This window comes from Trichinella spiralis, assembly GCF_000181795.1.
Source record: "Trichinella spiralis strain ISS 195 chromosome Unknown Scfld6, whole genome shotgun sequence".
NCBI lineage: Eukaryota > Metazoa > Nematoda > Enoplea > Trichinellida > Trichinellidae > Trichinella > Trichinella spiralis.
Window position 1 is genome coordinate 548,106 of NW_003526945.1, and position 26,177 is coordinate 574,282.

The 26,177-nt window shown below is 33.0% G+C and overlaps 6 protein-coding genes across 6 annotated transcripts; 4 read left to right on the forward strand and 2 right to left on the reverse strand.

The window, feature by feature from the left end:
• Positions 1 to 1,321: 1,321 nt before the first annotated feature.
• On the reverse strand, positions 1,322 to 3,459 carry Tsp_10119 (hypothetical protein). The gene is made up of 8 exons (XM_003373231.1): positions 3,295 to 3,459; positions 3,223 to 3,272; positions 2,859 to 2,931; positions 2,443 to 2,486; positions 2,235 to 2,321; positions 1,931 to 2,144; positions 1,517 to 1,774; positions 1,322 to 1,435 (listed from the first exon to the last, which is right to left on the reverse strand). The coding sequence occupies exons 1-8, from the start codon at positions 3,457 to 3,459 to the stop codon at positions 1,322 to 1,324; spliced, it is 1,005 nt and encodes a 334-aa protein (XP_003373279.1).
• A 1,187-nt stretch (positions 3,460 to 4,646) lies between these two features.
• Tsp_10120 (conserved hypothetical protein) lies at positions 4,647 to 5,039 on the forward strand. Its single transcript, XM_003373232.1, has one exon. It carries the CDS (start codon positions 4,647 to 4,649, stop codon positions 5,037 to 5,039), a length of 393 nt encoding a protein of 130 aa, XP_003373280.1.
• Positions 5,040 to 5,466: 427 nt separating this feature from the next.
• Positions 5,467 to 9,523, reverse strand: Tsp_10121 (E3 ubiquitin-protein ligase MARCH6). The gene is given in 20 exon segments (XM_003373233.1): positions 5,467 to 5,542; positions 5,623 to 5,758; positions 5,776 to 5,818; positions 5,844 to 5,951; positions 6,005 to 6,109; positions 6,150 to 6,317; positions 6,378 to 6,559; positions 6,618 to 6,687; positions 6,759 to 6,944; positions 7,000 to 7,168; positions 7,647 to 7,747; positions 7,818 to 7,868; positions 7,928 to 8,131; positions 8,202 to 8,316; positions 8,377 to 8,545; positions 8,621 to 8,764; positions 8,829 to 8,913; positions 8,966 to 9,116; positions 9,221 to 9,297; positions 9,383 to 9,523. The coding sequence occupies 20 exon segments, from the start codon at positions 9,521 to 9,523 to the stop codon at positions 5,467 to 5,469; spliced, it is 2,481 nt and encodes an 826-aa protein (XP_003373281.1).
• A 1,641-nt stretch (positions 9,524 to 11,164) lies between these two features.
• Positions 11,165 to 11,716, forward strand: Tsp_10122 (conserved hypothetical protein). Its single transcript, XM_003373234.1, has one exon. It carries the CDS (start codon positions 11,165 to 11,167, stop codon positions 11,714 to 11,716), a length of 552 nt encoding a protein of 183 aa, XP_003373282.1.
• A 25-nt stretch (positions 11,717 to 11,741) lies between these two features.
• Positions 11,742 to 17,437, forward strand: Tsp_10123 (inositol hexakisphosphate and diphosphoinositol-pentakisphosphatekinase). The gene is made up of 25 exons (XM_003373235.1): positions 11,742 to 11,917; positions 12,018 to 12,103; positions 12,179 to 12,333; positions 12,450 to 12,551; positions 12,612 to 12,773; positions 12,821 to 13,007; positions 13,060 to 13,183; positions 13,249 to 13,440; positions 13,520 to 13,746; positions 13,814 to 13,908; positions 13,999 to 14,178; positions 14,240 to 14,473; positions 14,588 to 14,695; positions 14,756 to 14,895; positions 14,991 to 15,108; positions 15,173 to 15,375; positions 15,431 to 15,542; positions 15,606 to 15,702; positions 16,008 to 16,106; positions 16,231 to 16,332; positions 16,467 to 16,526; positions 16,583 to 16,645; positions 16,723 to 16,829; positions 17,099 to 17,273; positions 17,340 to 17,437. Exons 1-25 carry the CDS (start codon positions 11,742 to 11,744, stop codon positions 17,435 to 17,437), a joined length of 3,402 nt encoding a protein of 1,133 aa, XP_003373283.1.
• A 637-nt stretch (positions 17,438 to 18,074) lies between these two features.
• Tsp_10124 (putative small GTP-binding protein domain protein) lies at positions 18,075 to 25,624 on the forward strand. The gene is made up of 8 exons (XM_003373236.1): positions 18,075 to 18,173; positions 18,225 to 18,365; positions 18,422 to 18,490; positions 18,574 to 18,673; positions 21,883 to 22,354; positions 23,918 to 24,512; positions 24,652 to 24,794; positions 24,961 to 25,624. The coding sequence occupies exons 1-8, from the start codon at positions 18,075 to 18,077 to the stop codon at positions 25,622 to 25,624; spliced, it is 2,283 nt and encodes a 760-aa protein (XP_003373284.1).
• Positions 25,625 to 26,177: the final 553 nt, after the last annotated feature.

Below are 26,177 nucleotides of genomic sequence, written 5' to 3' on the forward strand. Positions count from 1 at the left end.
GAACAATTTACANGGCAAAACCATTGCTTATGGTCATATTGAAAGTGCATGTTAGCTACTGCAAAGGGTGATTTTCAAAATATCATACTTTAATAACAGATAAACAATGCGTACAGGGTGTATTTCATCAAACTTNAATTGTCGGCTAATTTGGCGTTTATTAAGTCNACCTNCTCATCTCATGTTGTAAATTTTTCATAGAGAATATATTGAGAAATTATGCTCAATATCGATTCTCAACTGCATTGTTTATTGATTATGACTTAAACATGATAAAAACTGCCACTTACTGCTAAATGCGCCATCTTCTCATTGTTCATGTTCATGCTCTTTCGGTGTTGAATAAAAATCTATTTTTCAGAAATTATTCCAAAAAATAATAATAAATAAAAAGCAAAAATAGTGTTTGGCTTCAATGTTTGTCTTCAATCAATTTTCCAATCAAAACGCTGAGCTACCATCCACGGACGGCCTCAAATTGAAATGATTTCTATTATGTCAACAAAGCCAACGACCTCGCATGCAAATTTTTATTTTATTCATTTCTACTGATAAATATGGCTACTGTAGATTTTTCATTGCTCTTTATTTACTTAATGCACTCTGTTTGAGGAGAAAATTTTATTGAAGCTTTGCCAAACATATAAACACTTCTCATTACACAATGACCCTGTCCATTGTGTATGTTTGGTGGACGCTGCTCCAAATGAATTTGTATGTATCTGTGGTGATGCAGGTATTAGAATTCATTTTGACGTAGTGACTAATATGGTAGTTTGTTTGATAGCGGGGTACAGAAATAACGCATTATAAATAACAGAAAGCCAAAATACTTGTAAAATATTAATTTATTATGCTTTCGTCTTTCAAATTGTAGTTTTATATTGAGTCCCATCTAAATTGTACCTGAATAATCTATTTCCTACAGCAACCAATTTCTGTTTTAAAGCTTGAGTCTTATTTGCATTGGAATTTTAATTACAAAGTTTTAGCATTTGGGCTGTAATTATAAGCCAATTTTTTAGCTTTTTAGCCAACTCTTTTTATTCTTTATTAATATAGCATGAAAGTAATTCAGGTACTATGTGAAGATTAATCGTTGTATGTTATTTTTTGAGAATGTGTAGTTTTGAAATTAATTCATAATGGGATTGATGCTCAGCTGTTCATTACTCATTCAGTGTTGATCAGAATCTGTAAATTCTAGAATGCTAAATAATAAATGAATAAACATCTGGCAATCATTGTATCAGCGGTTGAAATGTTCTCATTTAATTGTTCGACAAATGGTAATAAATGCCTTCAAGATTATTCCTTGTTTTCAAGTTTGATAGAACTTGATGCGAACAAAACTTTCCATGTTCGTCCCATGATTTTCACATTCGTGAACTGTATTTATTCCTCGCGGCAACTCAATCTTGGATAAGTTACTGCGCTGTAAATTATCAAACTTACGAAAAACAAAATTATCGATTCATTTACTAAAACCTTTATTTCGACAGAGGATATAGTATACAGAAATCTGAAGTGCGCCACGCACGCTATGGATTATACAACAAGCAGCGCTCACACGCGCCACGACACCACATTGCACTAACAGCAACAATAAAGGTGAGTTCATGCACACCGCTACATACATATAAATATACAATGCCACGCTCAGGTTGACGAGAACATCAGGCGTTTTATAACATCGCAGCCGGTTACCATCTGCATCGAACTCTTGTCGTTTCGTCAAGAACACAGCTTTATAGTACTCGTTAATACATTTTGCCTAGTTCAAATTTTCAATTTTAGATTTATCACTTATGAACGGTTATCATATTTTAATCAGTTATCAAGCCAATAATCATATCTCATTATCAGATGTCATAATAATAACTTCTCACACATCTGAGGCAGGCAAGGCAATAAAGTCTCAAGCATCTACTCTACGCGGAGAGTCAGCTTTCCCCACTTCTGTCTTCAGATGCATGCTCACCATAAGCCCAATGATCAAAAGAAGAGCCGGCACTCTCTTATGTAAACGAAGAGAACTCCCTGCTACATGGTATGATGCTTTTTGATTTCTCCATACTATATCTGCTTTAATTTTAGGTCCTGCTCCAGGCATGTTTGCTATTTGCAACATCAGAGCCAAAACACTGCATTATTCAAATGACAATCATACAGCTCTGTCTTAAACATAATTCTTAAACTATGAAAGAGCTTTTCCCTTTTCAAGTTCCTGCAACCTAGAATTATAGATTAGGGACTCATGGATAACACCTTTTGTCTGTAGATTTGCTTCATGTTGTCCACGTCTCCATTCTTCTATATATCTGTAGAAATCACAAACATTAAAACAAAAGTTCATCATACATGCACATCCATCATCATGCATGCACTAGTACTTACAAATAGTGTGCGAAATTAAAGATGCAGTGTAGCTAGCATAATAACTTTATAGAAGTTTTTATTCGTAAGTAAGATTTAGTTTTCCATAACTAAACTTTTTATTAAATTATCCATATCTCGCAAGAAAATTACGTAATGAGATTTTTCAAATTAGCGAAAACTACATTATAAAGTAATCATTTTTATAAAAATTTAAAAACGAATCGGAAGGCTTCAAAAACAGTGTAGAATAATACAATAATAAGTTGTAATATTTTTCAAATTGCAAATTAATTCGACAAAATTATGTAATTTGAAATAAGAGGTTTACATAATGATTTGAAAAAAATAAGCACAGAAACAAATAAGCGTAATTAGCATATGTATGTATATTGTTCAAAGGTAAGGTTACGTTATATTCATTTCGTCATATTTTCCATATTTTCAATCAATTACGATCTAATCATAAAAATGCAACTCACCAAACTTAAATTTGCTTCATAATTTTGGACCATCTTGTTTTTCTGAAGTTCGATATTGCGATGAATCACTTTCCTCAAATAAAAATTAAATAAACGAAAAATAGTAATCTCTATCATGGATGTATGACCGTTTTTATAGTGGAAAGGCACGCCGTTAGCCTACAATTCGCCCCAGATGAAGCTCACTAAGTGAATGTTATCTGCTTCTACTGTAAGCCACGTCAGCAAAGCAAACGCGCTCAGTTAATGAAATATTAATTCGCATATTTGATAAGTAATCTTCGCGTAGCGTTATAGGACTTGGAATAAGACTGCACTAAACTTCAATGCTAAATTACCGTTTTTATTGAAAATAATTTTCAACCTGCTCTTGATAATTTGACATTGAGTTTTCAAAATAGAATTGACCACAACCTAAAATATTATAATATCTTACATTTATCCCCTTATGACGGGCTGCAGCAATTATTGAACAACTGAATAAAATAATTCTCAGGAAACGCTCTTTAACTAGATGTGAAATTTCAAAAATTGCACACACTGTATTACTTGGTTGTACATCAGTTATTAATTCAGTATGTATTTTCAGCTTTACTTTCATTCAGCTTTCAAAGTTACTCACAGAAATGCAAGTTACTGATACAAATGTCATTTAGTTGTTGTGATCCATTATCTATTTGCTTATTTCTAATTTTTCAGTTCAAATTTTCATATGTTTTTTCAGAGATTTTCAGTACCAAATATGCTTTTCCAAAGCTAAAACTTTTGACGTGGTCCGCTTAAAAAATTATTTCTAACGATGGAATGATTCTCATCCAATAAACTATATATCATTGCATTGAGCAGAACGTCAGTTATTTAACAGCATGATACACTTGCATTTTTATTTTCCATTTAAATTACAATCTTTCCAAAGATGTTGATGAAATGGTTTAACAATGAAGTATCACAAATGACTGAATTATCAGATTATAAGTAAAAATACTTGAAATATTGCCAACAATTTGTTCATTTATTGCTTCATTTAGTTCCTCAGATTGTTACGTCAAAACAATCGACTTTGTCAAAAAAAAATAGTGCAGCAAATTGCAATATTTGGCAACAAAATAAGTTAAATGTTCATCATAAGCATGCTCTTGTTTGTCGTAGATGGATTTCCAAACATATATATTCGAAAAAATTATCAACATAAAAGTGTTTATTTCGAAGGAATACTGTAATATATGGAACGCCTCATAAATTGTCAGATAAATTTGATGCTGCTTATTTCCGAAAAAATTATACATCATCGTGTAACGACCATTATGAATGCTGATGATTTGCATAATATAATTAAATGATCACAAATATGCCATGAATAAAGAAAACCAGCATAAATGTGAACATAACAGCATTTCTCATGACCAAATTTACCATGAATATATAGCAATATTTTAAGTTTTATTTCCCGCTGAACATTTAGTGTTAAAAATTATTTAATTCGACTTTGAACAAAATAAGTATTGATCTTTGTTTAATTTCACTTTAAACAAAATAAGTATTTATCTTTGTTTAAACTTTAAACAAAACGTGTTTGTTTGAAACTTTAAAATACAATGGTATATATATAAAGTGGAGAAATTCAGTTTCAATTCATTCGTGTGTTCAAAGGTGTTCGAAGGACGTGGTAAGAATTGAATGCTCTCTCCCATGAATACATTCGCCTAAAATGTTTTCCAATTTCAGATCCAAAGAACTGTTGGCGCTGAAAAAAGAAGAATTCTACCGAAACTATTTGACTGTATTGGAATGAAGCAAAACACCTCCATTATTAAAATTGAAAACATCCGATATATTCGGTGTGAAAATTACAACCGGCCGCCACTGATCAAGCCGCCTCGGCATAGAAGAACGAACGTTCCGGAATTTATTTTATCTCCTGAAGATGAAGAGATCATTGAGTTTGCAGAATTTTGTAGAAATCGCCGTGAAAGGCTTGGTTTGGACAGAGCAACACTCGCTACAATACTGAATCAGATGTTCGATCACATTACTTTCTCTCCAATAATTATCGCTCACTTTGAAAAAGGAATCGATTTTCCAAAAAAAATGTGGAATATGAAGTATTATTTTCAACGATGGATCGACACATACAATGCAGTGTTCAACAAGCCGCCTGGATCAGAATCATTCAACGAATAATTTTCCCAGATAATTTGAAAAAGTAATATTGAAATGTACTTTGTAAATTTTCATTTGTTCATAATTTTTCACTGGTCAAATAATAAATAAATTTAATGATAACTGTGACATGCAATTATACATTATATTATATTACATGATATCATATTAATAAATTACATAAAAACAGGCGCACACACATACACATGCATAATTGCATACTTTCAAAAATTATGCACGTATGTATGTATTATTATTCTGTGTATTATGCAACAAAACAATAAACAATTTAGGATGAAAACAAAAATGAATACTCGTAAATGATGACACACTGATGCAGTGCTTGAAGACTTAGAACGGTGTTCATTCACCTTCTCTTCTGCTCGGCTTAACTTTTCATGCATCACTTTGGCATAAAAACTGCTGCAGTTGCACACCGCCATGATAATCAGACGACAAGTGAAGACAAAGCTCTTTCGTCGCGCTTTGAATCAAAATTCACTAAACGCTGTCCAAGCAAATATCTAAAATTTTAATACTTATAAAACCCAGCCTATCCTGATAGAACAATAAGCAGACAAGTAAGTATGTAAAACTCACAAACCTTTCATTTCGAATTTTTCCCATCATTGCTTTAATTTTTTTAAATTGCCAGGCGAGGAACACGAAGAGCAAAAAAAATGAAAACATGCCTGGGTAAATTCGTTTTCCATATTGTAACTGATCTTCCGCATCGCAGCCTGAAAATATTACAAACGTTGGATGATTGGCAGAGAAAAATAACTCTCTTCCGGTTGTACCTAAAATAGGAAATATTGCATATACAATCGTATACGGTACAGCCAACAAATTCCCGAACAATAAAAAAAGAGGCAATACAGCGTTGGTCATAAATGCTTGCAAATCCATATTTCGAGGACCATCTCGGTATAACTGCAAAATTCAATATTTTTAAGCAATGTATTGTTTTGTTTTTAAAGTATAACAAAATCATGTACTGTTTCAAAAGCACGTCGCATTCTCCAGTTCGGACCGATTGTAACCATACAAACGCAAAATATTTTGCAATAAAACGCACCAAGAAGCCAAATCTGTGGATAAAGTAAAAAGAAAAAACTGTCCGCAAAATACATCATTTTGATTCTGGCATACCATAAACAGGCAAGGCAAGGCAGTACCAAATCTGGGTACCCGAAGTGGAGCAACAATCATTAATTCAACCAAAAAACCAAACATAAACGCCACCAATCCAAAATAAGAAATCACGGCCACTACAAAACGCAGCCAATTGATGAGAACCTGCAAAAGAAATGCCATAAAATTAAATTATAATTGAATAAGTAAGTGTTAATTTCTTACAGTACTAAGCCATGCCTTTGCATCATCAGCAAGCATTTTAAAATCCCGTGGTATATAACTGAATGACACCGTAAACAGGCGAATCAACATGCAACAAATGTACAAACCGCAGCTCAAAGTATACAGCTCATAGTGACTGTCCGTTCCAGTGATGCAATGCATCAATTTTCGACCAATAGTCACTAAAATACACCTGATGCAGACAAAAGAAACCAACCCTTTAAAATGTTCACATTATACCTGGAACTGTCAGTGCAATCAAACTGAAAGTGATGGAAGAAACGCAAATAACTAACAGCAGTGCAATGATCTAAAAATTATAATAATTATCATCTGAAATTTTTCTATTGACTCGGTTATTAAGCGCGCAAAAACAGATACTCGAAAGAAAAAATAAGGCGGCTTCACATATGGCTGGTGCTGAGTAGATGATCGACCACCAATAAGAAGCATGTGATGCGCTGCACCCAGATTTCGATCCAAATCTTCTTCTAGAACTCCAAACTCTGCGGCCAAAAGGTGTCTTCCACGATCGTTTTGCTGCTCTCTCGGCACTGCCCCGTTGTTCTAAGTTCAACAATTCGTACATCACCATATTTATACTGCAAATTTTGCATCTCACCTCACGTGATAAAAGATAATCCGTCAAACCTAGCAGTTTGCCGACTACTTTGCACCAACGAAAAATGAGCACTTTCAAAATTTGCCTTGTGTGGCTTTGTTCCAATAAAGTAGGTAAAATTACTTGAAGCAACAACAGTTCAAAAAACAACGACAAGAACGGCAAATCACTGAAAATGAATATATGCAAACTTTTTACCAGCACTTTCATATTCATAAAATGCGTTATGATGCATACATGTAGACGCAGATCAACATAAAAGTAATTAAACATCATAATGCTTCAAATAATAATCATTTTCAAAATTAAAGACAATCTTAAAGGTTTATACGACAAGAATTACAGTATGAAAAATTTATATTATTTGGCATTCAAAAACTATTATAACTCTTAAAAAACTTAAATAATATTCCTTTAACATTACAGTATGAAAATAATAAAAGTAATGAATTCAAGTTCATATAATCAGAAATGTTTTGAAAAATATTAAAAGATGGTGAAAGACTAAATATTTCGGTAATACCCTTTTAAATAATTCCATGTAACTATTACTGAAAATCACACGCTAGAAAATACACATAATCGAAATGTTATATAAATTAAAAATATCATTTGAATGCGGATAAGGGTCAGTAAAAATGCATTACCTCCTATTTGAACCTCGATAGGGAAGTGTGGAGGGCATAAATCGAAGAATAATTCGAAATGGACAGTAAACGCAAATCAGTATAGTCAACGCAAATACCAGCTGAAATGTTAAAAAAAGCATCACTAAATAAAACTTCTACAGTGAAAAGTAATACAATAAATCGACATACCACCGAAGCAAGAAATCGACGCACATGTCGAATCACTGGATATTGCACCATCTATAATAAAAAATCAGCTTAAAATAGACAAAAATTTTCAAACAAAACAAAAAGAATACTTCTTGTATTGGATTAAAATCGGGATCGTTGACGTTGCGCAAAAACCAAAGAACACCAGGCCGCATTACTTCTCGCAGTATTAAAATGAATGATGCAAAATAAAAAACGTAAACCATGCCGACTAACCAATGAACAAACAGTGAAAGTTCTGGTGCATCATAAAACCATTTTAGTCGACTCTCGGGAGTCTCCGCAAATAATGGCTTAAAAATATTTAAACATAAAAAATATTCCACTGAAATTTTACGTCCATATTTAATGATGACTACTAACCAGAGAACACATGTCCAACCACCAGCCGCAAAACAACGGAAAAACACCAACTTCAATCAAAACAATTAAAACCACCTTTAGCATCAAATAACACATACCCAAGGTCCTGTGGAATCTGCAACAAAATACAAAATTAGTTAAAAAAATTTCTTTCAAATGTAAAACTGTAGCATACCTAACCAATCTCAGTGCGCCGCACAAGGCATGACAAAGGAAAAGCAAAAAGCCCAAAATGAAATATCCAAGCACAGTGGTTATGAAGCCATCAAAATATGCGGCCTTCATATATTCGGTAATATTAAATGCACTTGAGAAAAAATAACCCACGTAAAAAGGCCACATTACTGAATCAACAATAAAAAAATAAAGTTAAATGCAACAAATTACAGCATGACAAAAAGCGATTCAATCAAGCTAACCGAAGAGAAGAACGAACAACGTGTTCAGAGAAATAACCCAAAACACATGTTCTAAAAATACCAATGACCCATCGAAACCAAAAAGTCTATCCCAAGTTAATTCTTCACCAGCTCGTTCCCATTCAAATAACTGCCAATTGTTTTCTTAAAATAAAAATTTGATCATTACACTGATTCTGTTGAAACTAAATTTACAATTAAAAAATACCATTTTCTACACCAGCCTCTTCTTCTGCACCTTGCCCAGCAGCATCGCCAGCAATTTCACCTGCGAATGGCTGGTTAGCGCGCATCTATAATTTTTTCGTTTCTTTTTGAAAAATTTAAATTTTTCAAGTAAAATACATTTTCAGCAGCTTCTTCTGGATGAATTTCAACGGGCATCTGAAAACCGCCAATCAGAATTTGCTCTCTCAGCCAAATTAGCGAAATAAAAACACAAAGTGCTAGCATTATGGCCGTCAAGCCTTGGATGCAGTCAGCGTAAACATCTTGCCTGAAACAAAAATAATAATAATAATTAGTATTATTATTTGCTAAAAACAATTAAGTTAAATGTTTATAATGTATAACTAATAAGCAAAACATCTTCGATTTTACTTACGCCTTAAACAAGTCCGCTGTAAAATCCCAAATCCAATACGATGGTCCTTTGAACAAGCTGCGATTAATGCGACCTTAAAAATGCAAAAATAAATTTTAATATTAGCAGATAATAACAGCAATTTTGTCCTACATGAAGCTAGAGGAACAACGATTAACCAAGAAAACACAACTATAGAATAATGTATCCAGCAGCGCACAGCTTTTAATAATGAATAAGCCATTCCTGATGCAACTTCCCGGATTGGAAGAATTGTTGGCATGTCGGGGTGGTACACTAGCAGAATAAAACAAGCACATTAGGAAAAGACTTAGTACTGCTGTCTGTTAAAAAAGCGTGCTGTATTGAACAAGCAGCACCAAATACATCAATATTGTTCACATCGATTTTGATATCGCTAAAAATTACCTGGTGTAAACTTATACTGATGGTTACACAATTCACAAACGTCTTTTTTGCTGTATTTTAACCACTCAGTTAAGCTACAATTAATTGAAATGCATAAAAGTTATATTCGTATATTTTATATACCATTCTTGATGAATGAATTTAATGCTTCCTGTACAAAGACATGGATAAAACAATGGCCTTTCACTGGTTGATTCCATTCGACACACGCGACACATTTCTGCAAAAAATTACTTTTGTTCGCCAAAGCATTTAAATAACTCTCAATAGAGTACCAAAATTATTTTCTTCGCTTAATTCAGTCATTTTAATACTCTTTGATCGCACAATCGGACCAGTCTGACTAGCCATTCCAAAAAAAATTTACTCTGTTTGCACAGCTTAAAAATGAAATACAATGTTTATCCGTTGATAATACTAGCACAGAAATCTGCACTATGACAGAAAGAATTTGAAGCTGTATTTCCTTCATACTTCGTATTATGAAAATACTGCGTTATGAGATGAATTACTAAATTAAGACGCAAACACACTGACAAAAAAACATGCGACTGAACGAAATTACTAATACGAATAACAACATTACAGTATGAACGCATTAATTAAGTTCAATTTTTTCACTTTAACAAATAACATAATAATTAGCACAAAAGGCACTTGATAGTACAATGAAACTTCAACTAATCAAAATTTACGCTAAATTTTAGTAAAATTTCAAGATAATTTTCTATTATAACGTTAAAATTTTGCCCATATACTACTTGTCATAATAAATGCTATCGGCCAATAAACAAGATTATTCAACTGATTAGAACATCCTAGTGATTACATTTTAAATGCGAATTTTATTATTTCCCGTTTCTTCTGATGTAAATAAAATAGTATTTTTGTAGTATGTTCTTAAGTTTATTAAATTCAAAATACGCAATCAATTAGAAAAGCTTTAATTGCTAATCTATCGTATTAAGTACCTGATTTTTCTCATTTAGTTTGCACGAATTCCATTTGCTTCATTTGATCGCACAATTCATTTTTGGACCTTTTATTAGTTAAATTGTTACAAAATTCCATTAAAAAATTTTTGAATAATTTCATATTATGTACAGTTATTTTTAAATAACATTAATTTTCACAATGCAATAATATTTATAAATGAAAGCAAATTAAAATGCTTTTCGTAACTCCACATTTTCAGGCATACTGTGTCTGTCATACGGTGTTTTGAATGATTTATTTTGATGTTTTCAACGATTTTCAAGCAGAACTGAGTAGTCGTTTAGAAGAAACAATCTCCATTCGAGATAGGATAGTTAGTTTGTTGGCTTTCTGTCTTTTTCTCGCAGTAAATGTAGCCATTCCTTCTGCTCAGTTCTACAAACATTCAAAGCTGCTCGTTTCTAGCTATTGTTCTTCTGTTTGCGTCCCACTGCGCGTGCGCACCGGTTGTATCGACAGATTTGTAACTGAACGACAGAAAAGATTGCAACTGAATAACAATTTCTGCTTGATTAATAGCGATCAACTATACGAAAATGATGCGCATGAAGAGAAGTTGCAGTTGGCCATCAATGTCTGACCAGAAGCCGTGTTTATCAATGAAATCAAAATCTGAAGAAATTCGAACGAATTCAGCCAGTGCACTTTACAAAACTGACCGGAAACAATTTGCCGAAAAAGACAAGAGAGAAATAGAAATTTCATCCGGATCAAGTGATGACGATCCTACATTGTATAGAGCACGAGAAACTTCCGGCTTGTTTGATGCAAATTCGTATTTTCTGAATTCCATCAGACCACTGTGGTGCAATACGAAAACCCACGGATCGCAAACGCAGAAAGCGAGCTCAGCTCCCGCCGCCGTTTCTAAATCCAGTGACGACAGTTCGGGTAAGCTTTCCACGACGAGCTATATTCTTCGATTTTATTCATCACCTCATTTGTGTATGTGCAGAATTTTCCAGCGTCGAACTGCTTTCAAAACGTCGATGCAGCGAAGACGCGAAAAGAATTGTGGTCGCCATCTGCGCCATGCATCGCAAGGTGAAGTCGAAGCCGATGAAGGAAATCTTGTCTCGCATTATTGAATACTACGGCGACAAAATGTACATAATGGTTTTCAACGAAACGATGATCATGAACGATCCGGTGGAAAAATGGCCCATCTGTGATTGTTTCATCAGCTTCTATTCTCAAGGCTTTCCAATCGCCAAAGCGATCGATTATATTCGATTACGTAATCCTTATGTTATTAACGACGTACACCGTCAGTATGATCTGCTAAGCAGGTATAATTTTGAATTAAATTTTGCATATATGTTTTTTTTCTTTTTTATTTATTTTTACTTATTTATTTATTCTACTTTGTATTTCATTATTTATTTTTAGAATTAAAGTATATAAAATACTGGAAAAAGCTTACATTGAATTACCACGATACACAGTATTGCATCGAAATCCCACTTCTTCGAAAAGTATTTGAAAATAATTTCGAAAATTTGCAATTTATATAATTTTAAATTTAAATAAATTTATATAAATGTTTTCAGCGTCAACCTATGTCGAACATGAAGATTCAATTGAAATTGATGGAAAATGTTTCAACAAGCCGTTTGTTGAGAAACCAATTTCCGCTGAAGATCATAACATATACATTTATTATCCTTCCTCTGCTGGCGGTGGCTCGCAGCGACTCTTTCGCAAAGTTTGACATTTTATTTCAGTATATTACTTGTAAATTGAAAGTAGTTTTATGAACATTTTTGCGCATACGATAAAATCAAGGGTATATTTTGAAATAATTTTTTTCTAACTGTGCAGGTAGATAATCGAAGCAGTATATATTCTCCTGAAAGTCACATACGAAAAGAAGGCTCATATATTTATGAAGAATTTATGCCTACTGATGGAACTGACGTGAAGGTTATTGATAAAGTTTTTTTTCATTTTCAAAAATCATGAACTTTTCATATTTGCATGTAGGTTTACGCAGTTGGACCTGACTATGCTCATGCGGAGGCGAGAAAATCGCCAGCTTTGGATGGAAAAGTGGATCGAGATTCAGATGGCAAAGAAATTCGTTACCCAGTAATATTAAGCAGTCGAGAAAAGCTGATAGCTCGAAAAATTGTTTGGGCTTTCCGGGTAAAGTCTCTTCATTTAAATCAAATTGTTTATTTTAAAATTTTAAGCAAACCGTTTGCGGATTTGACTTGTTGCGAGCCAATGGACGTTCCTATGTATGCGATGTGAATGGATTCTCTTTTGTTAAAACGTCTACGCGTTATTACGACGACTCTGCGTTGATTTTGGGCAACATGATCTTACGGTATTTGGCTCCGACGTTGCACATCCCCTGGGTCCGTCCATTTCAACTCGGTTGGTCAGTTGTGTTTCGTTTATATTCGATTTTTACGATACTTTAAAACAGACGATCCACCACTGGTATCTACGACCTACGGCACCGTAATGGAATTGCGTTGTGTGTTGGGAATCATACGACACGGCGATCGGACACCAAAGCAAAAACTGAAAATGGAAGTATCGCACAAGAAGTAAAGTATTTCTCGTTTTACTTTAACTTGCTTATTTATTTATTTATTTATTTATTGGCATGCAGATTTTTTGATTTATTTTCCACATATGATGGTTTCAAATTGGGCGAGCTGAAGTTGAAACGACCAGCTCAGTTACAAGAAGTGCTGGATATTGTAAGATATTTGCTTTTGCAAATTAGAGACAATACCGATCAGAGGCGTTTCATTACTGAACAAGAGGCTAAATTGGAACAAGTGAAAACAGTGTTGGAGATGTTAGTCATTTTATAAAAAAATTGAAAGTCAGCATATGTAAATGGTTGATAATTTTTGTTTGTCATTTTCGTTACACAGGCATGGTCACTTTTCGGGAATTAATCGCAAAGTGCAACTGAAATATCACAAAAGAGCCAAAAGTGAACCTGGCGATTTGTCGACAGGTGAAAAACCAGATAATAATGAGAATAGGTGTTTAATTTTGATCGTGAAATGGGGTGGCGAGCTCACGAATGCTGGAAAAATTCAGGCTGAAGAACTGGGCCGAGCGTTTCGTTGCTTGTATCCTGGTGGCCAAGGGAAGGGTACAGTTTTCTTGATTTATTTTTCTAAATCAACGTATTTTAAGATGAAAATATTTAACAATTCTAGGACAATCCAACAATGACAGTCGTGGACTTGGCTTTTTACGCTTGCATAGTACATACAGGCATGATTTGAAAATTTATGCTTCAGAAGAGGGCAGAGTTCAAATGACCGCCGCTGCATTTGCCAAAGCAATATATACGTTTTCTTATAAATGTACATTTCAGAAAAAGTTTTCATTAAATTTTTAGGGTCTCTTGGCTTTGGAAGGTCAGCTTCCGCCGATTTTAGTGCAAATGGTTAAATCGGCAAATACAGACGGCCTGCTGGATGATGACAAAGATGCGCGGTTATATCAGAATCGTGTTAAATCATTTTTGCATTCTTTTCTTCAGTGTGATGCTGATTTAACTGAAGAAGACTTTGAATGGGTAAAAAAAGTCGAATTTTTGTTTGTGTTTGTTGAAATTTTAAAATTTGCTTTGATTTCAGCTGAATCCGACCAATTCAATTACAATGCATAATGCGTTACGATTTATACAGAATCCACGTCAGATGTGCATCAGAATTCACGAGATGATTAAAAATATGTTTGAAACGATTCAACTACGTCGAACGAAACTGAAAAATAATACTCTATACATGGGTGAAAGTTGGGATTTAATCGAACGTCGATGGGGCAAATTGGTGAAAGACTTTCGATGTGTGAAGCCTAATGGTGACGTGGTATTTGATATTTCCAAAATTCCAGACATATATGATGTAATAATGTTTGTTTGTTTCGAAAAATCTATCCTTAATTTTATGGTTTTCTTTAATTTTTTTTTCTTACAATTTCAGTGTATAAAATATGATTTGGAGCACAATGCTAGTGTGCTACTGGCTGTTGAAGAGATGGAAGAGTTGTATTTGTGTTCTAAGCATATGGCCGATATTGTTGTTTTTCAAGTAATCATCTCGATCAGACTGAACATTTGTGTATATATTGTTTTGAAAACCTTTTTTTAGGAATACGGAATTACCAAAGAAGAAAAAATTTTAATCGGTAAAGGAATCTGTACACCTCTGATAAAGAAATTGCGCTCTGATTTGAATCGCTGTATTGATGGTATCGTAGACGAAGAAAACGCTACAAGACTTGATCCTCGGTAGGAAAACCTTTTCCATTTTAATTTTACCATTCGTTTCGAATACAACTTTAAATATCCTTCTTAACATAATATAATATATTTCGTTATTTTAGAGCTTCAAAAGATATTGCCACTCCATTCCGACACGTTCGAACGCGACTGTATTTCACTAGCGAAAGCCACATTCATTCTTTGATGAATTTGTTACAGTTTGGGGGACTTTTTGAATATGTAAGCTACAACTGTTTCACGTATGAAAAATTTGGTGAAATTGTTTTATTTATTTTTGCTTGAGCCTTATGATAATCAATGGAAAAGCGCGTTGAACTTTTTGTCTTCGGTGACTGAATACAATTATATGGCACAGTTAGTACTGATGCTGTACGAGGATACAACTAAAGACGCTCGATCTGAAGACCGCTTTCATGTGGAATTGCATTTTTCACCCGGGGCACTTCCTTGCATTCAGACTACTCACGTTGCTGGTCTCGGTTATCGGTATGTAATAGCCAAAAAAGAACCATTCGTTATTCAAAATTATCTCAAATTATAGACCAAAATCTTATCGGAGCGCTATGAATGAAACATTAATGAACATCAACGACTTGATTAAAGCTCTTGACGATGAGCGGGTATCAGACAATAAGCTGTCAATTGATCGAAGTGTAATTAGCAGTTTATATTTTGTTGACATGTTTACATATATCACAGACTATTTTATATCATAGTTTAACCTAAGGAAAGAAAAGCAAATTTCTCCAACGCAATCTTCCGGTACCTCTATTGGAGTTGTTGCTATTGGTGATAAAGAAAATAAACCAATCAGTATGAATTTCCTTTTTTCTATTGTCACTTATGATTTAAATGGAATTTAATCAACTATAAAATATTACAGAAAAACTGTTATACTAGGCTGACCTACAAATTTGGTAAATATTTTAAAGAACAAACCGATATATTTGTTTGGCATTATTTCTGTAATAACAGTAATAGCTAGTGTTCATATTCTTTTTGCTGATAATTTGTGGGTTAGCTTAAGGCCATGATTGATGTGTTTCAAGAATTTATTTAAAATATATGTACTGTTTTATCAACGCTGATTCAATTTATTAAAATGCTTTATTGTTTAGCTAACGAAGAGCTTGCACTGCATTCCCCTGATAGAGTCCCGTCGCCAGATCGAACGCTTCCTGTCATCAAGTCAAGTAGTGACATTAGCTGCTTGAAAAGTAGATATTTTTCTCACACTAGTACATATATTATTATATATTTATTACATACCGATTTCGATGAAGATAAATACAAATATACGGAATTATATATAATTATTAAAAATTGAAACACTGTTTTAAGGTTATAAGAAAAAACGGACTTCCACTTTAGGAAAGAAGAATGAAACTGAAGAACAGCCGAATTATTATTCGAATATAGTTTCAGTTGAAGAACCTTTGGGAGGTGATACATTTACTTATATTTTACCTTTTCCCCCAATGTCCAATGTTTATATTTTGTGCTTCAATTTGACAGTGAAAGGGGAAGCTATACATTTATTTTCTGCAGTATTTTAACATACACTTTGATATTTTAAGCTAGACAGTATCCTCACAAACGTGCAATATATCAACGTCAGGCTGTGAAATATCTTTGGCGTATGAATTTTTCCATATTTTTAATTGCACTAATTGCCGTTAATGTTTAATTTTAGAACAAGATGCAAAACTGATCAGTACAGCTGTGATCAGCGGTTCGTTTTCAGTAGCTAGAGATGGTAGTGCAATTTTACAAATAACTGTTGATATGGAAGAAAATGCATCATTTATTTATTTACTTATTTGATAAATTTAGCTGCTCCAGCATTGCTGAGCACTGCGGTAGTATCAAGAGGTTCAAGTGCACCGGATTTAAGACTTTCATCGCGTGCAGAAGAACTCGACAAAAACGGTATAGATATAGTTTTTTGAATTACTCTTTTAAAAAATTACAAAATCTTTAACTAAATGAAGTACTGATAAAATATTGTATGACATTTTATTGTTCTTGTAGCTTGAAGAAAATAAATGTGTTTTTCATTAAAGAACTATAATAGATTATATCCAGGGATTGATAGCTAAGAGAAGAATACTTCTATTTTGCATTTTGACCACTTATACTATATTTGCGTATCTGTATAACTCTCAGTTGTGTTCAAGTACATATATATTTGAAAAGTTTTATAAAACAGTTACTGCAATGGTTCACTTACCTGAAAAATTTAGACATTGCCTTCATGGTACCGCCGTTGCGTTCTTTGGAAACGTTGCATAATCAGTTGTCTCTGAGGCAGATTGACGATTTTTTTGAAGCAATTGTTGCTTCGAAGTCTCCAGATGGAAAGTTACCTGAAAATTCATCTGAAGGTTTGTATGACGTTAAGCTTCTGCTTGAATGTCTGTTTGTTTATGCAGTAAATTCTTACTTTTCAGAATATTTAAAAGATGAATTGTCTCACAGTTGGCTTTATCAGATTGAGGATGTGCAGTATGAGGAAATTTCAGACAGAAATTCACATCGTATGGAATGAAGCTGATGAAATGAATGCATCTTTGTTTCTAACTCCGAGTGTTTTTCCATTTACTGTACCGTAGAGATGAAGATGTGAATGGTAGTGTTTGATAATTTTTCTGTTCGACGGAATCTGAAATTATTAATACTGTGCATGTTTAACGTAAATTTGTTCACATGCTGTTGATACGTGCAAAACTTTAATGTCAAAGGTTTCCTTATTTTCTAAATTATGCACTGCTTGTTGTTCTAAGTTAAAGACATAAAAAATAAAAGTTTACAAAAATATTTCATGTGTTTACTGTTGTGTTTATGATAGATAGTATCAACGAAGGTGCTATCGCCTATTCATATAAAAAAACTAGTGAACAAAAACTGTTTGTGGATACTGTGCGATTTATGATTTTCAGGATTTATTTGAGATAGTATTAACGATTACAACACAAACAATGTAAGATTATTGTACAGATATGCGTACTATCATTGTGCGTAAAGTTCTTAATTTTCTTCACTTTTAATATGTATATACTGTTGACCATACATTTCTTTGCTACAGTAATCTATAATTGTGCTTTTCGAAAAATCCTTATTTTTGTTGAATGGATTTTGATTTTCCATTGCAGAGAACGCATATTTTGATGAACTGATGTGTTAAAATGGTCCGCTTAGCCCGTGTTTTAGTGTGTGGTGCGAAAAAGGTTGGCAAGACTGCTATATTAAGTCAGATTGCAAATGGCATCAACTTAGTCGGACAAGTTAGTTTTAGTACAGCGCTGTTTGAGGTTTTCAGTTTTGTTATTTTTCAGCCCTACTGTCCTACTACAGAGGATACGTATTTTTTGGAGGTATGTACCGAAAAGTCGACAGACATGCTAATTCTGCTTGACACCGCTGGATTGGATGATTTGGAACCGCTGCCTAAGAAGAATAAGTTTCAAGCCGCAGACGTACGAATTTACAATTGATCTTTTGTAAAATTCATCAGCATCAAATTATTTTTCAGGCTGTAATATTAGTTTGCAGTGTAGATCAGCCCTACTCTACTGCTTTCTTGGATGTCGTAAATGAGCAAGTTCGTTCGATAGCTAAAGACAGAAAAGAGGCAATACGTTTCTTTTTAATTGTTAATGTCGTATAACATTTAGATTTTTTCAGTTTCCATTTCTTGTTTTTCTCAATAAGATTGATTTAAATATCGATGGACAATTCAGCAATGACATATCTACGGTCGCGAATTGGTGCAAAAAAGAGAAAGGTGCTCTGTGTGTATTTATTTCAATAAATGTTTTACTTAAATGAAAACCTTACGGCTGTTTAGTGCGTTTCTTTCAAGTTGACGCTAGCAATGTCAATGTTTTGGTAGAGCCGTTTAAATTTCTGGCCGGAAAACTGTTTTCCACCAGTAAAATTCCTTACAGTATGGTTATACGTTTTGTATCATAAATTTGTTTCAGAAGACAGCAAATTCTCGCTACCAAAGAAGGCTAAAGAAAAGGTCCCTGGCGCAGCTATTCTGCTTGATTTTTGACTGGAAAAGCACGCGGAAACAAGCAGACCTCAGCAGTGGTTAACATGCATTATATATAAATTTTTGGAATTCGAATCAAATCTGAACATTTTTATGTTTGCTAATTTGTGAATAGGAAATTTTTGGAATAATTATCGTATTAACTTTTGAAAAAAACAACTACCGACTTTTATTGTACAATCTTTTAAAGAAATTGTTTTTCACTCATTTTCTACCGCATTTTTACTTTAACATACATATGCACGGCAATTAAAATGAAAATGTTTTTAGGTGTGTTTCTGAAAATTTAAATATCATACCTTGCTTTAAAAGTGGTGTTACTTCTGAAATTTGTTTTCTCATAGCGCACAACATTCAGATGGACCGCATTTTAAAACTACTCTGCTAAACAACGTGCCAAACCGCATTACAGAGATAAAACCATATTCACGTCATTTTCACTGCTCTTCAGATTTACCTTTTGTGCTTTTGTTTATATTAATGTACTGTACATATATATATATATGTTTTTATTATTTATCAATGCTTATTTATTTATATTTACATGACAGTCAAGATTTACTTTTGGAAAGAATACTTTAAAAACTGCTGTTGTCGATAAATAGTCAGTACAGTATGCAATAAATAAATGGAGGTTCATACACATCAGAAAATATTTAACAAGAAGTTTTTAACAAGAAATACTGTTGCTTTTAATTACTTTTTTCAATTTAAACACTTAAAAAAATATTTCTTCATATTACACTTACATTATTATAAATATAAAAGTTTTGCGTTTGAACATATTAGTTAAGCAAACGGAAGTGGCTAAAAATATTTGTGTAGCCAACTGCTTACCACTTATTACGACCATAAATCACAGAAACATACAAAGAACAACTTTACCCTAGAAAAATCAATTTGAACAAAGATTACAATCTTATATTTATACATTTCAGTTAGTTATTATTAATAGGTAAAGTCAAAAATATTGATCAGTTACGAATTCTTTCTATTTTTTGCATTATCCTGCTCTTTTGTTAAACATAATTAGCAGAAACTATTATTAAGAAATCAATGATTCATTACCAGATATGGCTATTCACAAGAAACATAAAGTATAAATTCAAGAATTTGAATAAAAACAACATAAAATATTTGACGTATTTTGAATAGTATTTGATTTATTGATAAGCTTAATTTTGCTAATAGCGTTTTGTTCAATATTTCAAAAAGATTTCTTTTTCAATTGATTGTTTAGTACAAATATGTTGTGTTGTGCAATGAATAGTTTTACGGTTCAGTCTTTAATTAGAAACCCGACGAAATTTTTCAATGAGATGAATCAATGCAAATTGATTCATGAACTTCAGCTGAAACATTATTTAGCACTTTCTAAGGATCTTTCAAATGTAGAAGAATATATGTAAAAGAATTGAACAGCTTGGCATCTGCAGTTACAAATTAGCTTGTCGAAGAATAGAATTAAGCGACCATTGATGATTAGGCACAAAGAGCAACGTTCAAACCTTTACTGGCGCGGTCGCACCATATCTGATTACAACATTGTCAGTAGTGTTGAAAATAAAACTTCTGAAAATAGTTTAAAACTCACCAAATCACATTCCAGCAATGATCTGAATGCAAATCAATTTTTCTATCTCCGGCTCATTTACTAAATACTTACTTCTTTGAACATTTTTGATAAAGTGACAATATTTCATATTTTCCACATCTCTTTTTTGCATTCTATTCGATTAGTGAAATTTGTTATACTAAATAAATAAAATATTTTTATTAAAATAAAAGTACAATCCCTATAATTCATAAAATTCTATCAATTCGTGTGAAAACATAAATGAAAACTATACTCATTTATGAAAGTTTAATAGAAGTTGCTTTGTCTCACAACAAAAGTAAACCTGATAATATCTATATTTTATTCATATGTTTTATAATTTAATAATGTTAGTCTGTTTAATATTCCATATATTTTAAGAGTAATTATAATTGTAAAGTTAGCTTTACACTTTGTTCAATAGTGTTGAACTGATAAACAAAACTGACATTTACAAAATTGGAAAGAAACAATACATATATATATATATATATATATATATATATAGGGAGAGAGAAAGAGAGCGAGAAAAAGTTACGTTTAAGTAAAACTGTCTAAATCAGTGCGATGCATTGCGTGCGCCTATTACAATAATTATTTATGACGTTTTGATCTCAAATCATTATAGTCGCAGGAGTAATTTTCGGGCAATTACACAAATTATTGACAAAAGAATTACATACAGCACAGTCAGTTTTGGTTGCACACGCAAATCAAAATATGCAAAAAATATTATAATAATTGAATAAACGCGAAAAATACAGGAAATGAAGTGAATAATTTTTTGTAAACCAAAATTGATACTGTACTTTAGGAAAAAAAGGAATAAATAGTACATATGTATTTATATTAGATTTATGCATGATTATTTATAAAAGAAGGAAACAACAGATTTTGTATACGATGATGATGATGATTTGGATTCACTTTCACGGAACAAATTGCTTCTTTTCTGAATTATGATAATTGATTATTAAATTTTTTTATAGTTTAAAATAAAAAATTCTGGAAAATGGCCGTTTCGCGAGCAAGTTGTCCATCAATCTTGGCAGAGTGCCGTTTGCCCAATGACAGTTGAAGAGAAGAATCGTGCTTTCACGACTGCTTTATGACGTAATATGTTTTTTGTTAAGTTTCAAATCTGTGAGCAATACAACGTCACGACAATGAATGCAGCTTTGATGATTTGAAAAGCAAAACTATTGGAGGAGCACCGTTTCAAGCTTTCAACTTGTGCCTCAGTTTGGTCAAGTTTGAAATTGTCGAATGTTGTCACTGTATCGTGTCAGTCCAATCCATCACCAAAATTATTCGGTTATTTTTACTTTTATTTATACAGATCAGCCAGATTCTGCTTCCAAATGTCCAATTGTATCCACTTTGCCATTCAGCTATTCTGGACTTCGCTGGAGGGTTGTACTGCCGGAAAACAGTGATGCATACTTTGATCCACTGCTTACACTTCATGAGCCAGGTGCAAATGTGCGCTGCGTTCTGGATTTTGGCTTCACGTTGATCAATCAGGATTCATTTACTCAAAATGAAAGTTATCAGCTGAGCAGGTGCAGGTTCGATAAAAATTTTTACTCACAAGGCAAAAGATGCTTCATTGCTTACAGTGATCTACGCAGAAGAAAATTTCTCAATTCTGCTCGACAATGTTTGATCGAACTGAAATTAAACAACGCTGAAACTATTTTTGAAGATTATTTAAAACTGATCACTCACGATACTGGCCAAGTTTCGACTCGAAACAAGCTAGATTATCAGTGTTACAATACTTTACCGTTTCATTATGGAGATTTTGACTGGTCAGTACAATTTTTATAATTGCAAATTTTCACTTTGTAAATCAGTTGTAAATAGAAATTTAAAGTAATCCTTTTATGTTAATATTCTTTCCGTTTGAATTCATTATTGCAACATCATTCTGGGAATCAATTGAAGACAATTCAATTACAAGATTAGCTAGCTACGTTAGCACGTTTTCCATTGTGCATGATTCTACCCGCTACTGTTAGCATTTGGTAATCTCATCATAAATTTGCTTTGCAACAATTTAAAAACTGTTTTTATTTTTAATTTTGCTGTTCACACATTTCTGTTGATCAAAGCACTTCCATTTCATATAATTGAGGATGTAATTTATGAATAACGAATGCACCAAGCGTTGAAATTATCATTTCACTACTAAAATGAAAAAAAAGTTGATTTTCTTTTATTCGAACATCTTTCAATTTCACATTTGCAAAACCAACGTGCTAACTGGATTTTACAATTAAAGATTAAATTGTTTTTCAATAAAAGCGGAAGTAATTTTTTTAAGCACTCTATAAAATGATGGTTGTCAATCGATATCAAAAATCTGTAACTAAATTATTTTCTTTTGCAAATATAATTCAGCAAGTAAAAAGTTTCTCATTATTAATTGAGCCGTGTAAGTTATTTATTTTCAGTTTTTAAGTTAATTTTTAAAGAATAGTTTTTAATTTCAAAAAAAATCCATAGATATACATACAATGCATGCGAACTAATTGACCACAAACTTCCATCTGTGTTCAAGAATTGACTTCTAATTGAACAACAAATAACTTTGTTCTTTTTTAATTAGAGGATTTTTCCAAAGGTTTCATTTCACCAATTTCTGTGTTCATATTTTAATACACAGACAGTGTTCACAATTAGCATCATTATTGCAAGGAAACTTTGAATTTTTAACATATATTTGATTGCAAAACATTTCTGCACAGACAGACATACTTTTCTGCAGAAGTTTTCATTAATATTTGAAAACTGCGGTATGCATACATCATGCAGTATGTATTTAATGCATTGTTTTCCTGTTTGCTGATGTCATTACATTTTACGTTTACTGGATCATATACAATCAAAATGCCAAATCAATATTTATGATCATTCATTTATATGTACATCACTACTTTCATTTTAAAATGTCACTGCTTTTAAACAAATATAATAACTCTATTGTCATGAGACACCAAAAAAATATTGTCATTCTTTGGCTTTTCCTATCTTTAAACATTGTATCTATCTATCGCATATCCGGCTTTCATTTATCTCACATTGATATAAGCAATAATAATAATAATAATAATAGCGCAATCCTTTTTTGATTTTTATAAATACAACAAAATTTTAAGTATATAATAATAAAAAAAAGTTTTTTTACTTACATCATCAGTGTAACGGTTGCAGTAGTAATGAGCACGAAGCTTGTTCTTAATTAATGTGGGATATTTTTCCACATAGCGAAAACTTTGAGCTTCAGTTGCAAGTGGGAGGTAGGTCTGAACGTTCACGGATGCAGAAAAGTTAGCAGCTGCTAAATTAAAAATTAAAAATTCAACTTTTAGGTTTTGTGTGTTTTGTCCAAACATGGACGACACTAATTTGTTCTCAAAGCACATGATTCAACTGAATCGTTGCAGTTCAAGCAACTTGCTTTGCAAGCTTCGATATTGCATTTCAATTGGTGAAGGTGATGAGCGAGCTTTTAAATTTGCTTTCCAAGACGAAATATTTGGCTTCAATGGTACTGGTGAAGGAATTTACTTTACGGAAAATTACCAGAAATATGTGAAAAAGAATGAACTGAAAATTACAATCAAGCTTTATCACTTCAGCTATGTTTGTCAGCTGAAATTGGGCGTGCCGAGCTTGAATAATCCATTGCATTCGATTTGTTACGATCAAGACAAAAGACCTTGGCATGTGGTTACCCGCTACTCACAGAATTGCAATACCATGAAAGTTAGTGTCATATTTGTTGGGAGTTTGCAGATTCCTAAAAACTACTGTCGCTTGGTTACTTGGTCATTTTGCATTGTACCGGCAAAGCAGGAAATGCAAAATCAAGATATCAATTTTTCTGAAAATCCAATCAGCGTATGCTACTTTCCTCAAAATGATCCTGGTATTTCATTCTTCACTTCACTTTCTAAACAAATGGTAAAGAATAAATAACTCTATATACACAGCTCTTCTCCACACGATTCCGCTATATATGTATATATATATATATATAATAAGCACAATAAAGGGACTTACTTGTTTCATATAATTTTAAAAGGTATTTTTTTCATTTCAGCTACGATCAAAAAATAATCCATGGATTGATTCATCGGACGGAAAAATAACCAGTTACTTGGAATGGCATTCGTCTTATTTGATTGCCGTACCCGCGTTTCAGTCTATGGAATCAGCAATGCAAAAACAAGTTGAACAAATGAGGTAGGAACAAATGAGATGTTACCAAGAATTATGAAATCATTTCAGATATTTTCTCGACAACACTGGTCATATTTCTCTAATTGTCATCTTTCTTCTGAGTTTGCCCACTCTCAGTGGACGTGAATGATGTGATGCATGTTTGCAAAGAAGCTATTTTGCATTTCAGGCGCGAAGTAAAAGCATTGCAAGATGAAAATTTGAATTTGGAAAAAGAACTACACCGGTACCACATGATGATTGCCCATTTGTGCAACAGAAAGCCAAATGACATTGTGAAGAGTCGTTCCGTGTCGTCGACTAGCCGCGGTGAGCAGCAGACAGTGTTGACCAACTGTATGAAGAAAGAAAAGGACAAGCAGCATTCGGAATTCGAATCAAAGATGCCACCGACCAGAGAAAGCAGAAGATTTTCGTGTGTTGATTTTCGAGATTCCAAAGCATCAACGTTTATCCGCAGATCATCGATGCAAAATGCAAAACTGCCCAAAACGTACCGCACACGTTTGGAAAGTGTCGATGATGCGCATTCGATTGCATCGTCAAGTTATCTGTTAAGAAGACGATCACCAGATTTTCGAAACAAACACCGAGACAGCTTCACAACAATGAATACAATTCCCCACGACAACGTCTCCATTGTTAGCACAAGCAAGCCAAATACGGTCGAACGACAATCCAACTACAGCAAAATGAGACAAGCTCGTCCAAAATTGGGATATCACAATTCCTCTGACTATTCAATCTATCCGAATTCCACTCCCACTTCTCAGTTTGCACATCGTCAGAGGGCCAAATCGTTCAGTCACGCATTTCCATACTTGCCCCAATAAGATTTTTCAACATCCAGAACTACATACGCATCATTGCTTGCTTCTTTGTTTTTTTTCATTTAATCTCCAAAACAACAAGATGCTGCTCTGTTATGCCAGAGAATAAAGATGAAATTTTTTCACTTACAAAATTCACAACGCACAAGTATTATTTATCAGTTCAAAAAAAGGTATATTACTTATATATATATGTATATATCGATCGCACTCGATAATTTTTTCAATTAAAGATGTAGATTTTCCGATTGAAGTGAAGATGCATGCTCATCATAACTTATTTTTATTGAACAGAAAACAAAAGAAAAACAATATCATTGTTGCACACAAACAAACTGAAGCAGAATAATGAATAAATGAGAAAACAATTGGAAAGATTGGATGAATGGAATATGGATAGAAAAAACACGTGGAAGCCAAGAGAACGTCAGCTTTAGTATGAAAGCCACAAGATGGAAAATCACGCATAACAGAAATTTTGTTGTCGTTGTTGTTGGATGAAGATCTTCATTTTGGAAATTTCAATTATGCTGGACTCGAGATAAGGTCAGGCTTG